This window comes from Rhinolophus sinicus, chromosome 3, assembly GCF_057876585.1.
Source record: "Rhinolophus sinicus isolate RSI-liver-muscle chromosome 3, RSI-T2T, whole genome shotgun sequence".
In the NCBI taxonomy this organism is placed as follows: Eukaryota; Metazoa; Chordata; class Mammalia; order Chiroptera; family Rhinolophidae; genus Rhinolophus; species Rhinolophus sinicus.
This window is the reverse complement of record NC_142503.1, coordinates 89,715,097-89,728,862: the sequence shown is the minus strand read 5'-3', so window position 1 is coordinate 89,728,862 and position 13,766 is coordinate 89,715,097. Positions and strand designations below refer to the sequence as shown.

General features: G+C 41.2%; 1 protein-coding gene across 2 annotated transcripts; it reads left to right on the top strand.

Moving 5' to 3' along the window:
• Positions 1-558: 558 nt before the first annotated feature.
• On the top strand, positions 559-11,725 carry ZNF394 (zinc finger protein 394). 2 transcript variants are annotated; one of them, XM_088796695.1, is made up of 4 exons: positions 559-1,191; positions 3,333-3,459; positions 7,755-9,525; positions 10,646-11,721. In XM_088796695.1, exons 1-3 carry the CDS (start codon positions 739-741, stop codon positions 9,515-9,517), a joined length of 2,343 nt encoding a protein of 780 aa, XP_088652821.1. In that variant the 5' UTR covers positions 559-738; the 3' UTR covers positions 9,518-9,525; positions 10,646-11,721. The 2 variants fall into 2 exon arrangements, with proteins under 2 accessions (XP_088652821.1, XP_019573912.3); XM_019718353.3 differs by lacking the exon at positions 7,755-9,525 and having other exon boundaries at positions 560-1,191; positions 10,646-11,725.
• The last annotated feature ends 2,041 nt before the right edge of the window (positions 11,726-13,766 follow it).

The following is a 13,766-nucleotide window of genomic DNA, read 5'->3' as shown; positions in this document are numbered from 1 at the left end:
ATGTCTAACCATTATGCTGTACACCTGAAGTTAATATAAAAGATTACATATCAACTGTAATTGAAAAAATTAAGATTGGGGGAGGTGGAAGGGAATAAGTTTCAAATGTCCAGGTATAAAACAAGTCATGGGGATGTAATATACAGCATGGGGAATATAGTTAATAATATTGTGATAGAGTGGTACAGTGTCAGATGGTTGCTGGACTTACCACAGTGATCACTTCTTTAGGTATATAAATGTTGAATAACTATGTCGTACACCTGAAACATAATATTGTACGTTAGCTTTATTTTAATAAAAATCTTTTTTAAAAAAAAGAATGATATTCAAGTTTTAAAAGAAGAGTATCCTTTAGTTCTGTAACCAGAAGGATTGCAAGCCCTACAAAGCAAGGTACACGCCTAGAGAATCCCTGGAAAGAAGTAGAGAATCCTTGGAAGGAGCGGGGAAAGGATAACCACGGAGATGCATCTCACTCCTCCCTGGCGCCTAGAGAGGCCCCGGAAATGCCCGCCAGCGTGAGCACCGCAGTGACTCGGTGACGCACTTCCTGTCTGGTATACTAGCTTTTTTTGTCACCAGACGAGGCAGGTCGTAAGTGGCCCAGCTGTGGATAGGAGGAGTCCCAGAGGGAGCCGCTGTTTGGGGAGAGCCCATGAGTTTCTTGGGTTTTTGCAGGGTTTGCTCTCTTCTCACCTGAAGGCAAAACTCGGGGAAAGTCGACAGGGTCCAAAGATGAGTTCGCTCTTCACCGCAAGTCAAGGCAGCGACGCTGAGGCGGGGGCCTGGAGGGTGGCTGGGGGGGCCAGGGTCGCCGCGCCGCCCCTGCGTGATGGACTTTTGATAGTTAAAGTGGAGGAAGACTCAGCCGGAGGTCGGGAGTCCGACACACCAGGGGACTGTCACGATTCCGAAACTTGTCGACAACATTTTAGGCAGTTCTGTTACCAGGAAGTGGCGGGACCCGAAGAGGCGCTTAGCCGGCTCAGGGAACTTTGTCGCCGGTGGCTGAGGCCTGAGATGCACTCGAAGGAGCAGATCCTGGAGCTCTTGGTGCTGGAGCAGTTCCTCACCATCCTGCCCGCCGAGCTCCAGGCCTGCGTGCGGAAGCACTGCCCCGACAGCGCGGAGGAGGCTGCAGCGGTAGTGCGGGCGTTTCAGAGAGCGCTGGGTGCGACCTCACCCCAGGTGAGGCGTGCTGGTGATGGGAGTGTGGGGAATGGAGCTGTATGAATGCTACGAATTTCAGAAGTTTTCCCTCATTACATTTTGTGTAAACTTTAGGATGTGCGTGAAACTTTACTTGGGAAACGGTGACAAATCCAACCAGGAAATGATCCTTAAGTTATGACCTCTCAGCACAAAACCTACACAGGAGTATTGTCTACCCATTGTCAGACACCCCTTTTGTCTAACTAGATTACTTGGGAAAGAAAGATGTCAGGAGGCTAGAACGGTAATTCCCTACCACACTGAATGTGAGGAACCTTTTTACTCTTTAACGGTTTGGCGACTCCCTTCTCCCACAATTGATAGGGGAGAGGGGCTGGAAGTGGCGTGAATAATTGATCATACATACATGATGAAGCCTCGATAAAAATCCCAGTAGTATGGGGTTCGGGGAGCTTCCAGGTTGGTAGATGCATCCACTTAGCGGGAGAGCGATGCACCCCAACTCAAGGGAAGCAAAGCTTTTGAGCTCAGGACCCTCGCAGACCTTGCCCGATGCATCTCTTCCATCTCCCTTTTTCTGAGTCATATCCTTTTATGATAAACTGATAATCTAGTAAGTAATCTGCTTTCCTGAGTTCTGGAGCCGCTCTAGCAAATTAATTGAACCCGAAGAGGGGGTTGTGGAAACCTCTCATCTACAGCTGGTTGGTCAGAAACAGGTCATGGCCTTGCAGTTGGTGCCTGAAGTTGGGGAGGGGGCAGTCTTGTAGGACTGAGTCCTTAATCTGGGACCTGAGCCCATCTCCAGGTAGGCAGTATCAGAATTAAGCTAAACGGCGTGAAACCCAGCTGGTGTTGCAGAATTGTTTGACGTGTGGAAACACACACACATCTGGTGTTAGAAGTGACGTAGTGTTGTAGTGAAGTATTCAGAGTATTGAAAGGAGAGAAGACACACAGGAGTGTGGTTTTCCTTTACACAGAGACAGAGGAGAGGCTCGGGGGAAATTATCACACACAGGTCCAAGAGACAGGAGGCTCTGCATGCCATACGACGTCATGGAAAAGACACCAGGGCGGTCAAGCAGGTGACAGGAGCTAGGGGAAAGCTTAGGCCAGAGCCTGTGTTGGGGTTTCTGACAGAAAGGCAGGGCAGGGCGGAGGGAACAGTAGGATCTGCTAGTTTAATTTCAGTGGGCTGTAAATTATAGCAGTGGTCCCTAGTTGCCTGGTACCTGGCCTTGGGATGAGTAAAGTGGGGGAATGTTGCCTCCTGGAGTGTATGGGCCAGATGGAGACGGTACGGCTCTGGATTAAACCAATCCCAGCTGAGCCCTTTGCTCTCTCTAAGAACTGGCTGGCCCCAGGAAGGGCACTCTCCACAGCCAGAAAGGTGGTTTTGTTTTTGTTTTAAGATGTCAAAACAATATAAAATATAACAAGACATAGCAGGAAAAAAAACAAAATATATTCCCCTTCCTTGTCACTGAGTGAGAGATCCTTGGAGTCAGTTTGTGAGTCATTAGTGAAACCAAGACAGCCAACTCCCTGCATCAGTTTTAAAACCTTCCCTTTATAAGAACTATGGCTTTACCGTCTCAGAATGGTCAACTTATATTTAAATAAGCCATCTGAAAACGTTATCTTGTTGGATTATATCGTACTGTGCAATGGTCAAGGAAGGGAAAGGAAATTACACTGAGGAGTTGTTGGTGAGGTACCTTCATCTTCTTAACGTATATATTTGTATCTATCTCACACATGAGGAAACTGTTTCAGGGCCAGCATTGGAACTTGGGACTTTCTAGTCATCTGTACATTTTTCATCTATACCAGATTTCCATTTTGATAAATCACAGGGCTATAACTCCAGTGAATATATATTTCACTCTTAACCTCAAATGTGTAGATGGTCCACAGAAAGGCTTTTTGGGATTGCAAGAGAATGGCAGCCTCTCTCATTAGTCACTTAGAAACTCCCCATCAGTACATGATTCACTGATCAGTACATGACTCAACAGCCATGGTGGTTACTTCATTCTCAGTGCTTCCTCCTCGGTGCTGGCTGACCCTTCTCTGGAGTCTAGCCTCATCCTGAGACTCGTGGAAAGGCTGTCCTGGGACAGCAGGTGCTGAGAGATCTCCTGTTGTTTTAGGGTTTGGTGAAAGTCAAGGATGCGGCTGTGTCTCTCACCTGGGAGGACTGGGAGCATCTGGACGCAGTGCAGAGGGACTTCTACAGGGAGAGCACACTGAAGGATTATGGGAACACAGTCCCGCCAGGTAAGTGCTGTGACTTTGCTTGTCTCTACCGATGTTATGTCGGAAGGGCTTGCTTCAGTCCGTTCCCTGAGCCAGTGCCATTCACAGACATAAGTGGAGAGACCTAGAGTCTCTTTTGTGACCCAAGGAAGATTTTTTTGTTTTATACTGTTAGGTGATAGATTCAGCTTATTTTTGGTTCATTTTTTAATAAAATACATACAGTATTAAAAAACATAATGGGCACCTGTGTATCTACCACCCAGGTTTATCAAATTTTAGTAGTGGCCATATTGGCTTCATTTTTTTTTTTCAAAATAATATGTTATAGCTATTGTGCAACCCTTCCTGAAAGCGGTTCCCTACGCTCCTTTTCCAGAGGTAACCAACATCCTGTTGTATTTATTATTTCCATGTTTGCTTTACATTCTTTTTATATATTTATGTAACCACATACACACACATTCTTTCTCTCTACATATACATATATAAACATGTAAATGTAAAAACCTGTGAATGTGTATACACTATTTTTACGGTATATAAATTATATTACTGTATGATTCTTTTGCACCTTGCCTTTTTCTCAACATTACATTTTTGAGATTTATTCATGTTGATGTTTATTCATTTTAACACCTATATATTTCATTGTGTATATTTCAAGATTCATTTATCCATTCTCCTATAAATGGACACTAAGGCTTCTAGTGTTTCACCACCACAAACAGTATCACACTGGACATTCTTGTATCTTTCTCCCTGTGATCATATGTATTGTGTTTCCCCAAAAATAAGACCTAACCAGAAAATAAGCCCTAGCATGATTTTTCAGGATGACATCCCCTGAACATATGCCCTAATGCATCTTTTGGAGCACAACTTAGTATCAGACCCGGTCTTATTTTCAGGGAAACACGGTAGGAGTTTCTGAAGAGAAGGTACTTAGGGGTGTTTGCTCATCTTGCTGTCCAAAAGGATACCGGCAGTATACAAGGTTTCTTCTTTCTCTACATCTTTGTCAACATTTGGTGTGCAGCTGATGGCATGATGTGTTAACACAGTAGTCCAAGTATTCCTTTTGAAATGTTAGGTTGCGTCCCACCTCCGCTCAGAATCTGCAACCCTCCTCATTTCACTCTGAGTAAATGCCTGTGATGCCCAGTGTGACTGGCCGTTACCACACCGACCCATCTCCTGCTCCCTTCACTCACTCTGCTCCAGCTCCACTGACCTTGCTACTCCTTGACCATGGCTGGCAACCCGCTTCATAGTCTTTGCTCTAATTGTTCCCTCTGCCTGGAATGTTCTTCCAGAGTTCCACAAACTATAAGCAAACTCCCTGACTTGTTTCAGGTTTTTGCTCCGATTTCACCTTTCAGTGAGGTCTGACTTGACCGTCATGTTTAGCGCTGCAGGTTGCCTGCCACTATCTCCTCCCACGCTGCTGACTGATCCTCTGCCTGGCTTGACTTGGGCCATAGCATTTATTACCTCAAATAATCTGTCTAATGTTTTGTTTATTTATTGTCTGACCACCCCATCTAGAATGTGAACTCCACAAGAGGAAAGATTTTTGACTGTTTGGTCATTAATATATTCTCTGTGCCTAGAATAGTGCCTGGCACAGGATGGGTGCTGGGTAAATACTATTTAGATTAATGAATGAATGGTATTTGGTGGTTTTAACTTGCCTTACCCTGATTTCTATGAGTTAAATATCTTTCAGATATATTTTGGACATTCTGGTTTCCTCTCTTGTGAATTGCCTGTTTATATCCTTATCTCCCCTTCTTTCCTGCATTATCTTTCTAAAATTTGCTTTGTGGCTGTCCTTTATAATTTTGATATGAATCCTTTATTTTATTGGTTATACAGGTGGTTTGTCTTTTCACTATGGCATCTTTTGTATAGAATTAAAATTTTTAATATAGTCAGTTTTTTCAGTCTTTTACTTTATGGTTCAAATAGTCTTAGGAAATATTAGGCCCTTCTTAATCCTGTTTCCAATTTTGCAAACATAACTTTAAAATGGTTTTAACTCTTTTCAGTGTTATTTAGTTTTATATTTCTAAATAAGATACCTACTCTGCTATTTTCCCCCAATTTCAGTTATTATCTCTTGACTGCCTACTAAGACAAGAGTTTTATCCCCCCAACATACACACATTTAGCAGTCCATAATTCTCTCATTATAGTTAAATCAGTCTTTTTTGTTCATTAGTGTTCACATATATCAGATATGCCATCATCTTCAAATTCCCTTGGAGAGATCCTCCTGAAGCTTCCTCTGCTCCAGTGTGAACAGACTTCTTCTCCAGACCTGTTACTCAGCTGTTACCCTAGAACTTTCCTTCACTGTTACCCTGGGAATTCTTTCCTGGGTCTCATACCATTTTCTTCCTTGGTTTAACCCCCTTGATTTGATGGAGAGCATCTTCCAGTGTGTTCCATATACATGGGAGCTAAATTTTTTGAAACTTTGAGTGTCAGAAATGTCTTTACTCCTCTCTCACATTTGGATTGTAGAGTAGTTGGATATAGCATTCTGGTTTAGAAATGATTCTACCTTTGAATTTTGAAGACTGAATTTTCTAGCTAGCTTGTGATGTTGCTATTGAGAATCTGATTCCACTGCGATATTTCATCCTTGGTGTACAATCTGTTCTGTATAGAAGCCTTTAGAAGTTTTTCTTTATTAATCCTGCTAGTATGAAATTTCACCATGGATATGCCTTAGTGTGAGGTGTTGTTGTTTTTTCATTCATTGTTCTGAGTAGTTGGTGGGCCTTATAATATAGACACTCATACCTTTAAGTTGTGAGGAATTTTTTATAGTATTTTTAAATTTATCTATTTTTAATCTCATTTTTACTGTGTTCTTTCTGGGATTTCTTTTAGTTGGATGGATGTTGGAACTCATTGATCCTGTAAGGTTCCTCCCACCCTGTTCCCATTTCTTCATCTATGAGATTGCCTTAGCTTTATTTTCCAACTCTTAAACTGAAATATTTTTGCTCTCATTTTCAAGAATTTTTTTTCTTTAAATATTCCTTTTCTTATAGCCTCCTTGTTTTCTGGATGCAGTATCTTCTCTTATTAATCTGAGAATACTAGTTACCGGTTATTAAGTTTTCTCATTTCATGCATTACATGTTTCACTGTCGTATCTATTAGAGGTTTTCTTGAACTACTGGTAACCTTTCACTTTCTGTTTGTATTTAACACGTTGCGTACGGATCACGAGAATCTTCGTTTTTTCTGAGCCATGCGTTAAGGACGGATAACAAGAATTCTCGTTTTTACTGTTGACTCTTTTTACTTTGCATATTTTATTGAATTATTTGTGTTTCGTTAATATCTAACGGGCAAATGTCGTTAATGAATAAAGTCTGCATCATATGTACACTTTTTAGAATTCATATTATTTTTTTCTAAAAAAATAGTGATTTTGAATTGGATACATTTTTTCACCCATGAGTCATTTCACGTGTTACATTCACAACAGTGGATGTACGAATAAACAGAGTTTTCCAGAACTGTAGTGATTTGTTTATAACATTTGGAACCTTAGTATCCCTTAGGCGATTTTGAATTATGTTATTTTTGGAAAAACACCGAATTATTTTATTTAACTCTTCGGTGATACCTCATGAAATAGATATTGTAACCTCGTCAATGCAAACTTATAGGAAGTTGAAAGGAATTATTTTCATATTATTGGCCATAGTTATGCAACAATGCTACCATGCATTGCTATGTTCAACATATCATGCATTGCTATGCAACAATGCTACCATTCGCGTTAGAATGGATTTTTTTCAAAGCTGCATTGTTCTCCATTGCACGATTCAAAAGCAGCTCTTCCCTCGGATCGCCACTTGCTGATGTACCACTGGGTTTCAGTTTTCTAGACCCTCATTTCTAATAATGGAGCAGATTCATTTGACCGCATAAATAAACACTTTTGAAGCTCAGCGTCTTTGGGTTTATCACTAACTCAGGCCTCCCAAAAGCACTTACACTAGCATCTCTGGCTTTCGTCGTCCAAACTCGGCTGCGTGTTTGGTAATCCCACGATATGAGATGCGCTCACAAGAGGCATTCTTGGTTTGGGTTTAGTTTCCTTCAAGACACTTGCTCATACGGTTTCACTGCCCGAGTTTTGTTTTCGAGTTTTGCTGTGTTAGGTGCTTGGTTGTTTTCACACAAGAAGACATTGGATTCTTTACTTGTGCCTATATTCTTTTTCGAACTGGGGGTATTACGCTTATAAAATTTCTTGTTGCAGTTATTTTATTTGTGTGATTGTGTAGGTATGGCTTCGAAAGCTAAAGGTCAAACAATGAGAGAAGATGAAATTTTAGCAGATTTGTGTGCTGATGAATTATCCGATGTACCTGTTGAGGCCAATGAAGAGAGCAGTGAGAGTGAAAATGACAGCGACTTTCCAGTTAGGAGTAAAAGAAGAAAAATTCATTCTTTCATAATTAGCGACAGTGAGTCTTCGGAAAATAGTGACGATGAAGAAATTGACAGTGAAGTTTCCAATACATGGAAAAAACGAGATATAAAAGTTAGTTTGGAGAAATTTGAAGGTACACCTGGTGTACAAATCAGGCCTAATCATTTTGATAGTATCTCTGAAGTCGTGGAACTTTTTCTCGGTGATGACTTTTTCCAAATCATGTGCGATGAGTCCAACCGGTACTACAGTCAGAACAAAGATAAATACAAATTATCTCCTAAGTCTGGAAAATGGTCTGACATTACTGTTCCTGAGTTGAAGAAGTTCCTCTCTATAATAATCCTCATGGGGCAAGTAAGGAAAACGTCATTGAAAGAATATTGGAGTACTGATCCTTTTATTTCAACACCTATATTCTGGCAATTGATGTCTAGAAACAGATTTGAATATATATGGAAAGCATGGCATTTCAACAACAACGATTTGTATTCAAACACAACAGTAGACAGGCTATTCAAAATCAGACCAGTGTTGGACTATATTGTAGAAAAATTTCAGACAGTTTATAAACCAAAACAAGAATTATCCCTACATGAGGCAATGATTCCTTGGAGAGGAAAACTGAAATTCCGCACATACAACCCAGCAAAGATAGTGAAATATGGACTGCTTGTTCGCATGTTATGCGAAAGTGAATCTGGCTACATTTCAAACTTGGAGGTTTATGCAGCTGAGGGTAAAAAACTTGAAGAAACTATCCTATCAGTTTTGAAACCTAGCCTTGGCCAGTGGCATCACGTTTACCAGGACAATTATTATAACAGTGTAAAAACAGCAGAATCTCTTCTTGCCACAAAAACAAGAGTATGTGGCACAATTAGAGTGAATAGAGGTCTTCCGGAGATTTTGAAAAAAGAATCAAAAAAATTGAAAACAGGGGAATACAGCTTTTGCCGAAAAGGCCAAGTCCTGCTCCTGAATTGGAAAGATAAACGGGAGGTTAGGATGATCACGACCATTCATGATGCAACCATGAGCAATACAAGGAAAATGAATAAAAGAACAGGACTTATGGTCAAGAAGCCCAGTTGTATTGTGAAGTACAATGATTGCATGAAGGGTGTTGACAGAGCAGACATGTATTTATCATACTACACAATACTAAGAAAAACAATGAAGTGGTCTAAAAAAGTTGTGCTGTGGTTGATCAACTGTGCACTTTTTAATTCCTTTCGGGTCTATAAAACGTTGAATCAAGACAGCAAAATAAGATTCAAACAATATCTTCTCAGAATTTCAAAAGATTGGGCAGAGAGCAGTGAGAGGCCAAGACAGGGAGGTGAGACGAGTGGCGATAGGGAACCAGCTGTGAAAGTGCCGACGCCGCGGGCCCCCAAGGAAGACAATCCGGCCAGGCTCTTGGGAGATTTGGCCATGCATCATCTGGAGCCCATAGTGGGAAGAGGAAAGAAAAAATATCACACACGGGTGTGTAAAGTGTGCGCATCAAAAAAAGTGAGAAGTGAAACTCGGTACATATGCAATTTTTGCCGTGTCCCACTGCACAAAGGAAGCTGCTTTCTGCAGTATCACACCAGGAGGGATTACTAACATCATACGTGAGTAAATCCTAAAAAATTCCATAGAAAAATAATAAATGACATAGAAGCATTTACGCTTTAAAGAGAAGAGTGCATTTTAAAGTAGTTTCTTTTAAAAACCTGCCGGAACAGAGGGGTATGAGGGATTTAAACCCCGCCGTACGCAACGTGTTAATAGTCAAACGTAAGAATTCTGACTGGAATCTCTGTTAGGGTAGGACTTGTGAACCGGGGATCTCCAGGATAGGGGTGGCCATCAGGTGATGGTAGATTTTGGACTTCCCTTATGTCAGTGTCTCTAGGTCTTTTCGCCTGAGTTGGTGAGTTTTACCATAGAGAGATTATTCAACAAATATTTTATTGAGTGTCTGCAGTAAGCCAGGTGCTATTCTAAGTGGAGATACAATAGGGAATAAGCCGATGAAATCCCTGCCATAAAAATTACTGCCCTTTCTGCCTGGAGGATATAAGCTTTTGGAGCAAATAGTTTGAGCCTGAGGAGAGGACATTGTAGTGAGGTTCTACCAATTAAGTAGGGTGTCACTTTTCACGTAATCATTCTGATATGATAGTGGTACCTGTCTCCTATTCTTAGCTGTGTCTGATGTCCCCAATCCAGAATTTATCTGGGTCAGCCTTCCTGGAGAGTAAACTGCAAGAATTCTGGACTAGGGGATAGAATCTGGTTCCTTTACAGAGTTTCAAATCAGTCCTAGATTTATCTCCCACACAAACCTTGCCTTCAGACATTGGAGGCTCCTGGTATGTCTACTTACTGTAACTCATCACAGGAATAGAATTTCTTTTGTTAAACCATCCTTCAGACATGGGATAAAGGCTAGACCGCCTCTCTTAACACCCCTTCCCAATTTACCTGTCATAGTATGGTGACGAACAACAGTGGAGTGGGGCGGGGGAGAAGAGATGGCTTAGTGGGTACAGGCACAAGTATAAAAGCAAAGGAACTGGTTTTGCACAGGAAAATGTCAGCACATCTGACAGGTTAACTTAAAACAATTTAACTTCAGGAGTGGTTTTATGGAGATTAAAAAGGTTGGGGCGGGGGTTTTTGCTGGTACTTGCTTATTTCACTCTTGCCAGGATGAAATGTTAACAATTTGTCATTTTAATGTTTCAGGTTTGGAAATCAGAACTGAGAACAAAGAGTTGATTCCAAAGCAAGAAATTCTAGACGTAGAGCCACAGAGGCAGCTACAAGAAGGGTCACAGGGGAAGGCTCCACTGTTTTCCAAGTGTGGCGATACACATGAGAGGGTGGAAAAGCAATCAGGAAACCCCTCATCACTGAAACTTGAACATTCTCCTGAAGAGCAAGGACTCACCAACATCTCAGATCTCACAAATGGTTACACAGAAGGGGGGGACTCCAAAAATAATGAATTTGGGAATAGTGCCAGAAGTTCAAACTTTGTTCTTTGTCAGCATGACCTCACAGTAGAGAGGTCCATTGATGTTGATGAACGTGGCAGCAAGTGCAAACAGAGTTTGGATCCAGTGAAACTTCCAGTAGTGAAACCTCACAGATCTACTGACAACGAGGAAAATTTCCATAGTCCAGGCCTCTTTGAGGCCCTGAAGCAGTTCCGAGAAGAAAGACCTTATAAATGTGATAACTGTGAGAAGAGTTTCAAACAGCGTTCTGATCTCTTTAAACACCAGAGAATCCACACTGGGGAGAAACCCTATACATGCCAAGAATGTGGGAAGAGCTTCCGCCAGAGTGCTGCCCTGATTAAACATCAGAGGACACATACAGGGGAAAAGCCATACATATGTTCCAAATGTGGGGACAGCTTCAGACAGAGCTCACATCTCAATCGGCATAAAAGAATCCATATAGGAGAGAAACACTACAAATGTAATGAATGTGGGGAAATCTGCCGAATTTCCAACCGTTTTAGACATCAGAGAATCCATAAAGGGGAGAGACCCTATACCTGTGAAGAATGTGAGAAGAGCTTCAAACGGTGCTCTGACCTCTCTAAACATCAGAGAATCCACACTGGGGAGAAGCCTTATGAATGTTCTGAATGTGGGAAATGCTTCAGTCAGAGTGCAACCCTCATTACACACCAGAGAACTCACACTGGAGAAAAACCTTATGAATGTCTTGAATGTGGGGAAAGATTTAGACAGAGTCCACACCTTATCCGACACCAAAGGATCCATAGAAATAAAGTCCCATCATTTTGACATGCTTCTGCATGAGCTGTTTTCTTTCTTCTTTTTTTTTTTTTTATTGCCCAGAAACCACATTCTTTGGCTTGTGAAGTATTTCAGTCAATCGTGGATCATATTTCCTTGGGCATCATACCCAAGATAGATTCAGTCTGACTCAAGTCTCCAGACACACGTTGATAGAGTATTACTATGAAGGAGAAATGCACAAGTCGGGAGCCCCTCCAGCAGATGGTTCCATGGAGGAGAACTAAGGGCTGACAAGAGTAAGGGCTGACATGCGACATTCTGTCGTTGTCTCATCACTCTTCCTACCTCTGCTCTGGGACCAAATCTTTGGCACTCCAATTACTTTCCTAAGAATTAATTTTAGTCACTTAGAATTGTCTTTCCCCTTAGGTGGTAGAGAGGATTTCAAATACTTTATCATCCAAAACACCTCGAACAGTTCAGTGCATACAAGAGCCACTTTGTATTTTTGACTTGAAAAAAAATTAGCTTTGTAGTCTCTCTTTCCCATTCTTTCCCTGTTGGGTTAGGCAGCTAAAAACTTGGATTAGATCTTAAGTCTATCTTACTCTCTTTCTAGTTCTACACACTCGCAATATGTATTGCATCCAAATTCTTTTTGAACCTTTTTTTAAATTAAGGGGATATAAGCACATTCTTGGATATTTGGGAAAACACTATAGGAAAAAATTACCTATACTCCCACACCTGACCTGTTACTGGCATTTACAATGGACCCTTGAGCAACGCAGGGGTTAGGGGCACCTATACCTTCTGTGCAGTCCAAAATCTGTGTATAACTTTTTTTTTTTTTGGGGGGGGGGTTATTTCATTTATTTCATAGTTTCTCCTTGTTAGTTCATAGTTCTGCCTGAGGGAGTAGAACTATTATTACTGTTATTCCCATTTTTATAGAGGGAATTAAGGCTTGAGTAGTAAATTAACTTGCCCTTGGTCATGTAGTGAGCAGATAGTGGCTGAAGAGCCTAAAACAGGCCTCTGGTTTTGGAGCTGTTGTCTGTCATCCAAATTCATGCAGCAGGACTAGATGTGGGGGGAGAGGAAGTCTGATCCAGTGTAGGCTACTGGAAGGTCATGTTACGGCACCAGGTTTTGCATAAGGGCTTACCATGGGCCTGTTACACAAGAGAATACTGTTTATGTGAGATTTGTGAGATTTCCAACATTTCTCATTGTCATCCCTGAACCTCTGCCCATCTTGTTAACCAAAGCAGGTTGGAGGCCCCCAGGGTGGAGTGAGATGTCTCTTCTAGTCCCAGAACTACCCTACCACTGAGCTTGGCTGTGCTAACTTAAGCCTGCTTTTTGACCACTGTGAGCTCAACTCTGTATATAATGGGGATGGTGATAACTGAATTAATGTTACAGTGTTGTCATGGCATGACACAAGATCATAGATGGGAAAACTTCAGAAACTATACTGTTATACATCAAAATATGTGTATAACTTTTTGACACCCCAAAAATTTCAGTCATTCCTAGGTATCCATGGGTATTGGTTGTAGGAACTCTGTGGATATGAAAATCCACATACGCCCAAGTCCCTTGTATAAAATGGTGTAGAAAAATGCATATAACCGACCCTCCACATTTGCGGATTCCCAACCATGGATTGAAAATACTGTCTTTCATCTGTGTTTGGTTGAATCCATGGATGTGAAACCGGTAGATACAGAGGGCCGACTGTATTGAAAAAAGTCTGCATATAAGCAGACCACAGTTTAAACCCGTGTTGTTTAAGGGTCAGCTGTATTTCCTTCTGATTTTTTTCTGTGCATATTTTTATATAATAAAAATAGTACTTATATTTCATATCTTTAATGTGTATTAAGGATTTTACATGTTTTTCATAAACTTTATGCTTAATGGCTGCACCATAGTCCATCAAGTAGATGTAACAATTGACCCATTTTCCTTTTATTGGACATTTCAAGCATTTGTCGTCTTTTATTATTGCAAGCAATGCTATAGTGAATACCATTATAGTTTTAGCATTATTTGGATTGTTCTTTAGAATCTCAGGCTAGGTG

Coding starts and splice junctions, on each gene's coding strand:
- ZNF394 (XM_088796695.1), top strand. CDS start 739: ATGAGTTCGCTCTTCACCGCAAGTCAAGGCAGCGACGCTGAGGCGGGG. Junction 1,192..3,332: donor TGGGTGCGACCTCACCCCAG/GTGAGGCGTGCT, acceptor CTGTTGTTTTAG/GGTTTGGTGAAAGTCAAGGA. Junction 3,460..7,754: donor TGGGAACACAGTCCCGCCAG/GTAAGTGCTGTG, acceptor GTGATTGTGTAG/GTATGGCTTCGAAAGCTAAA.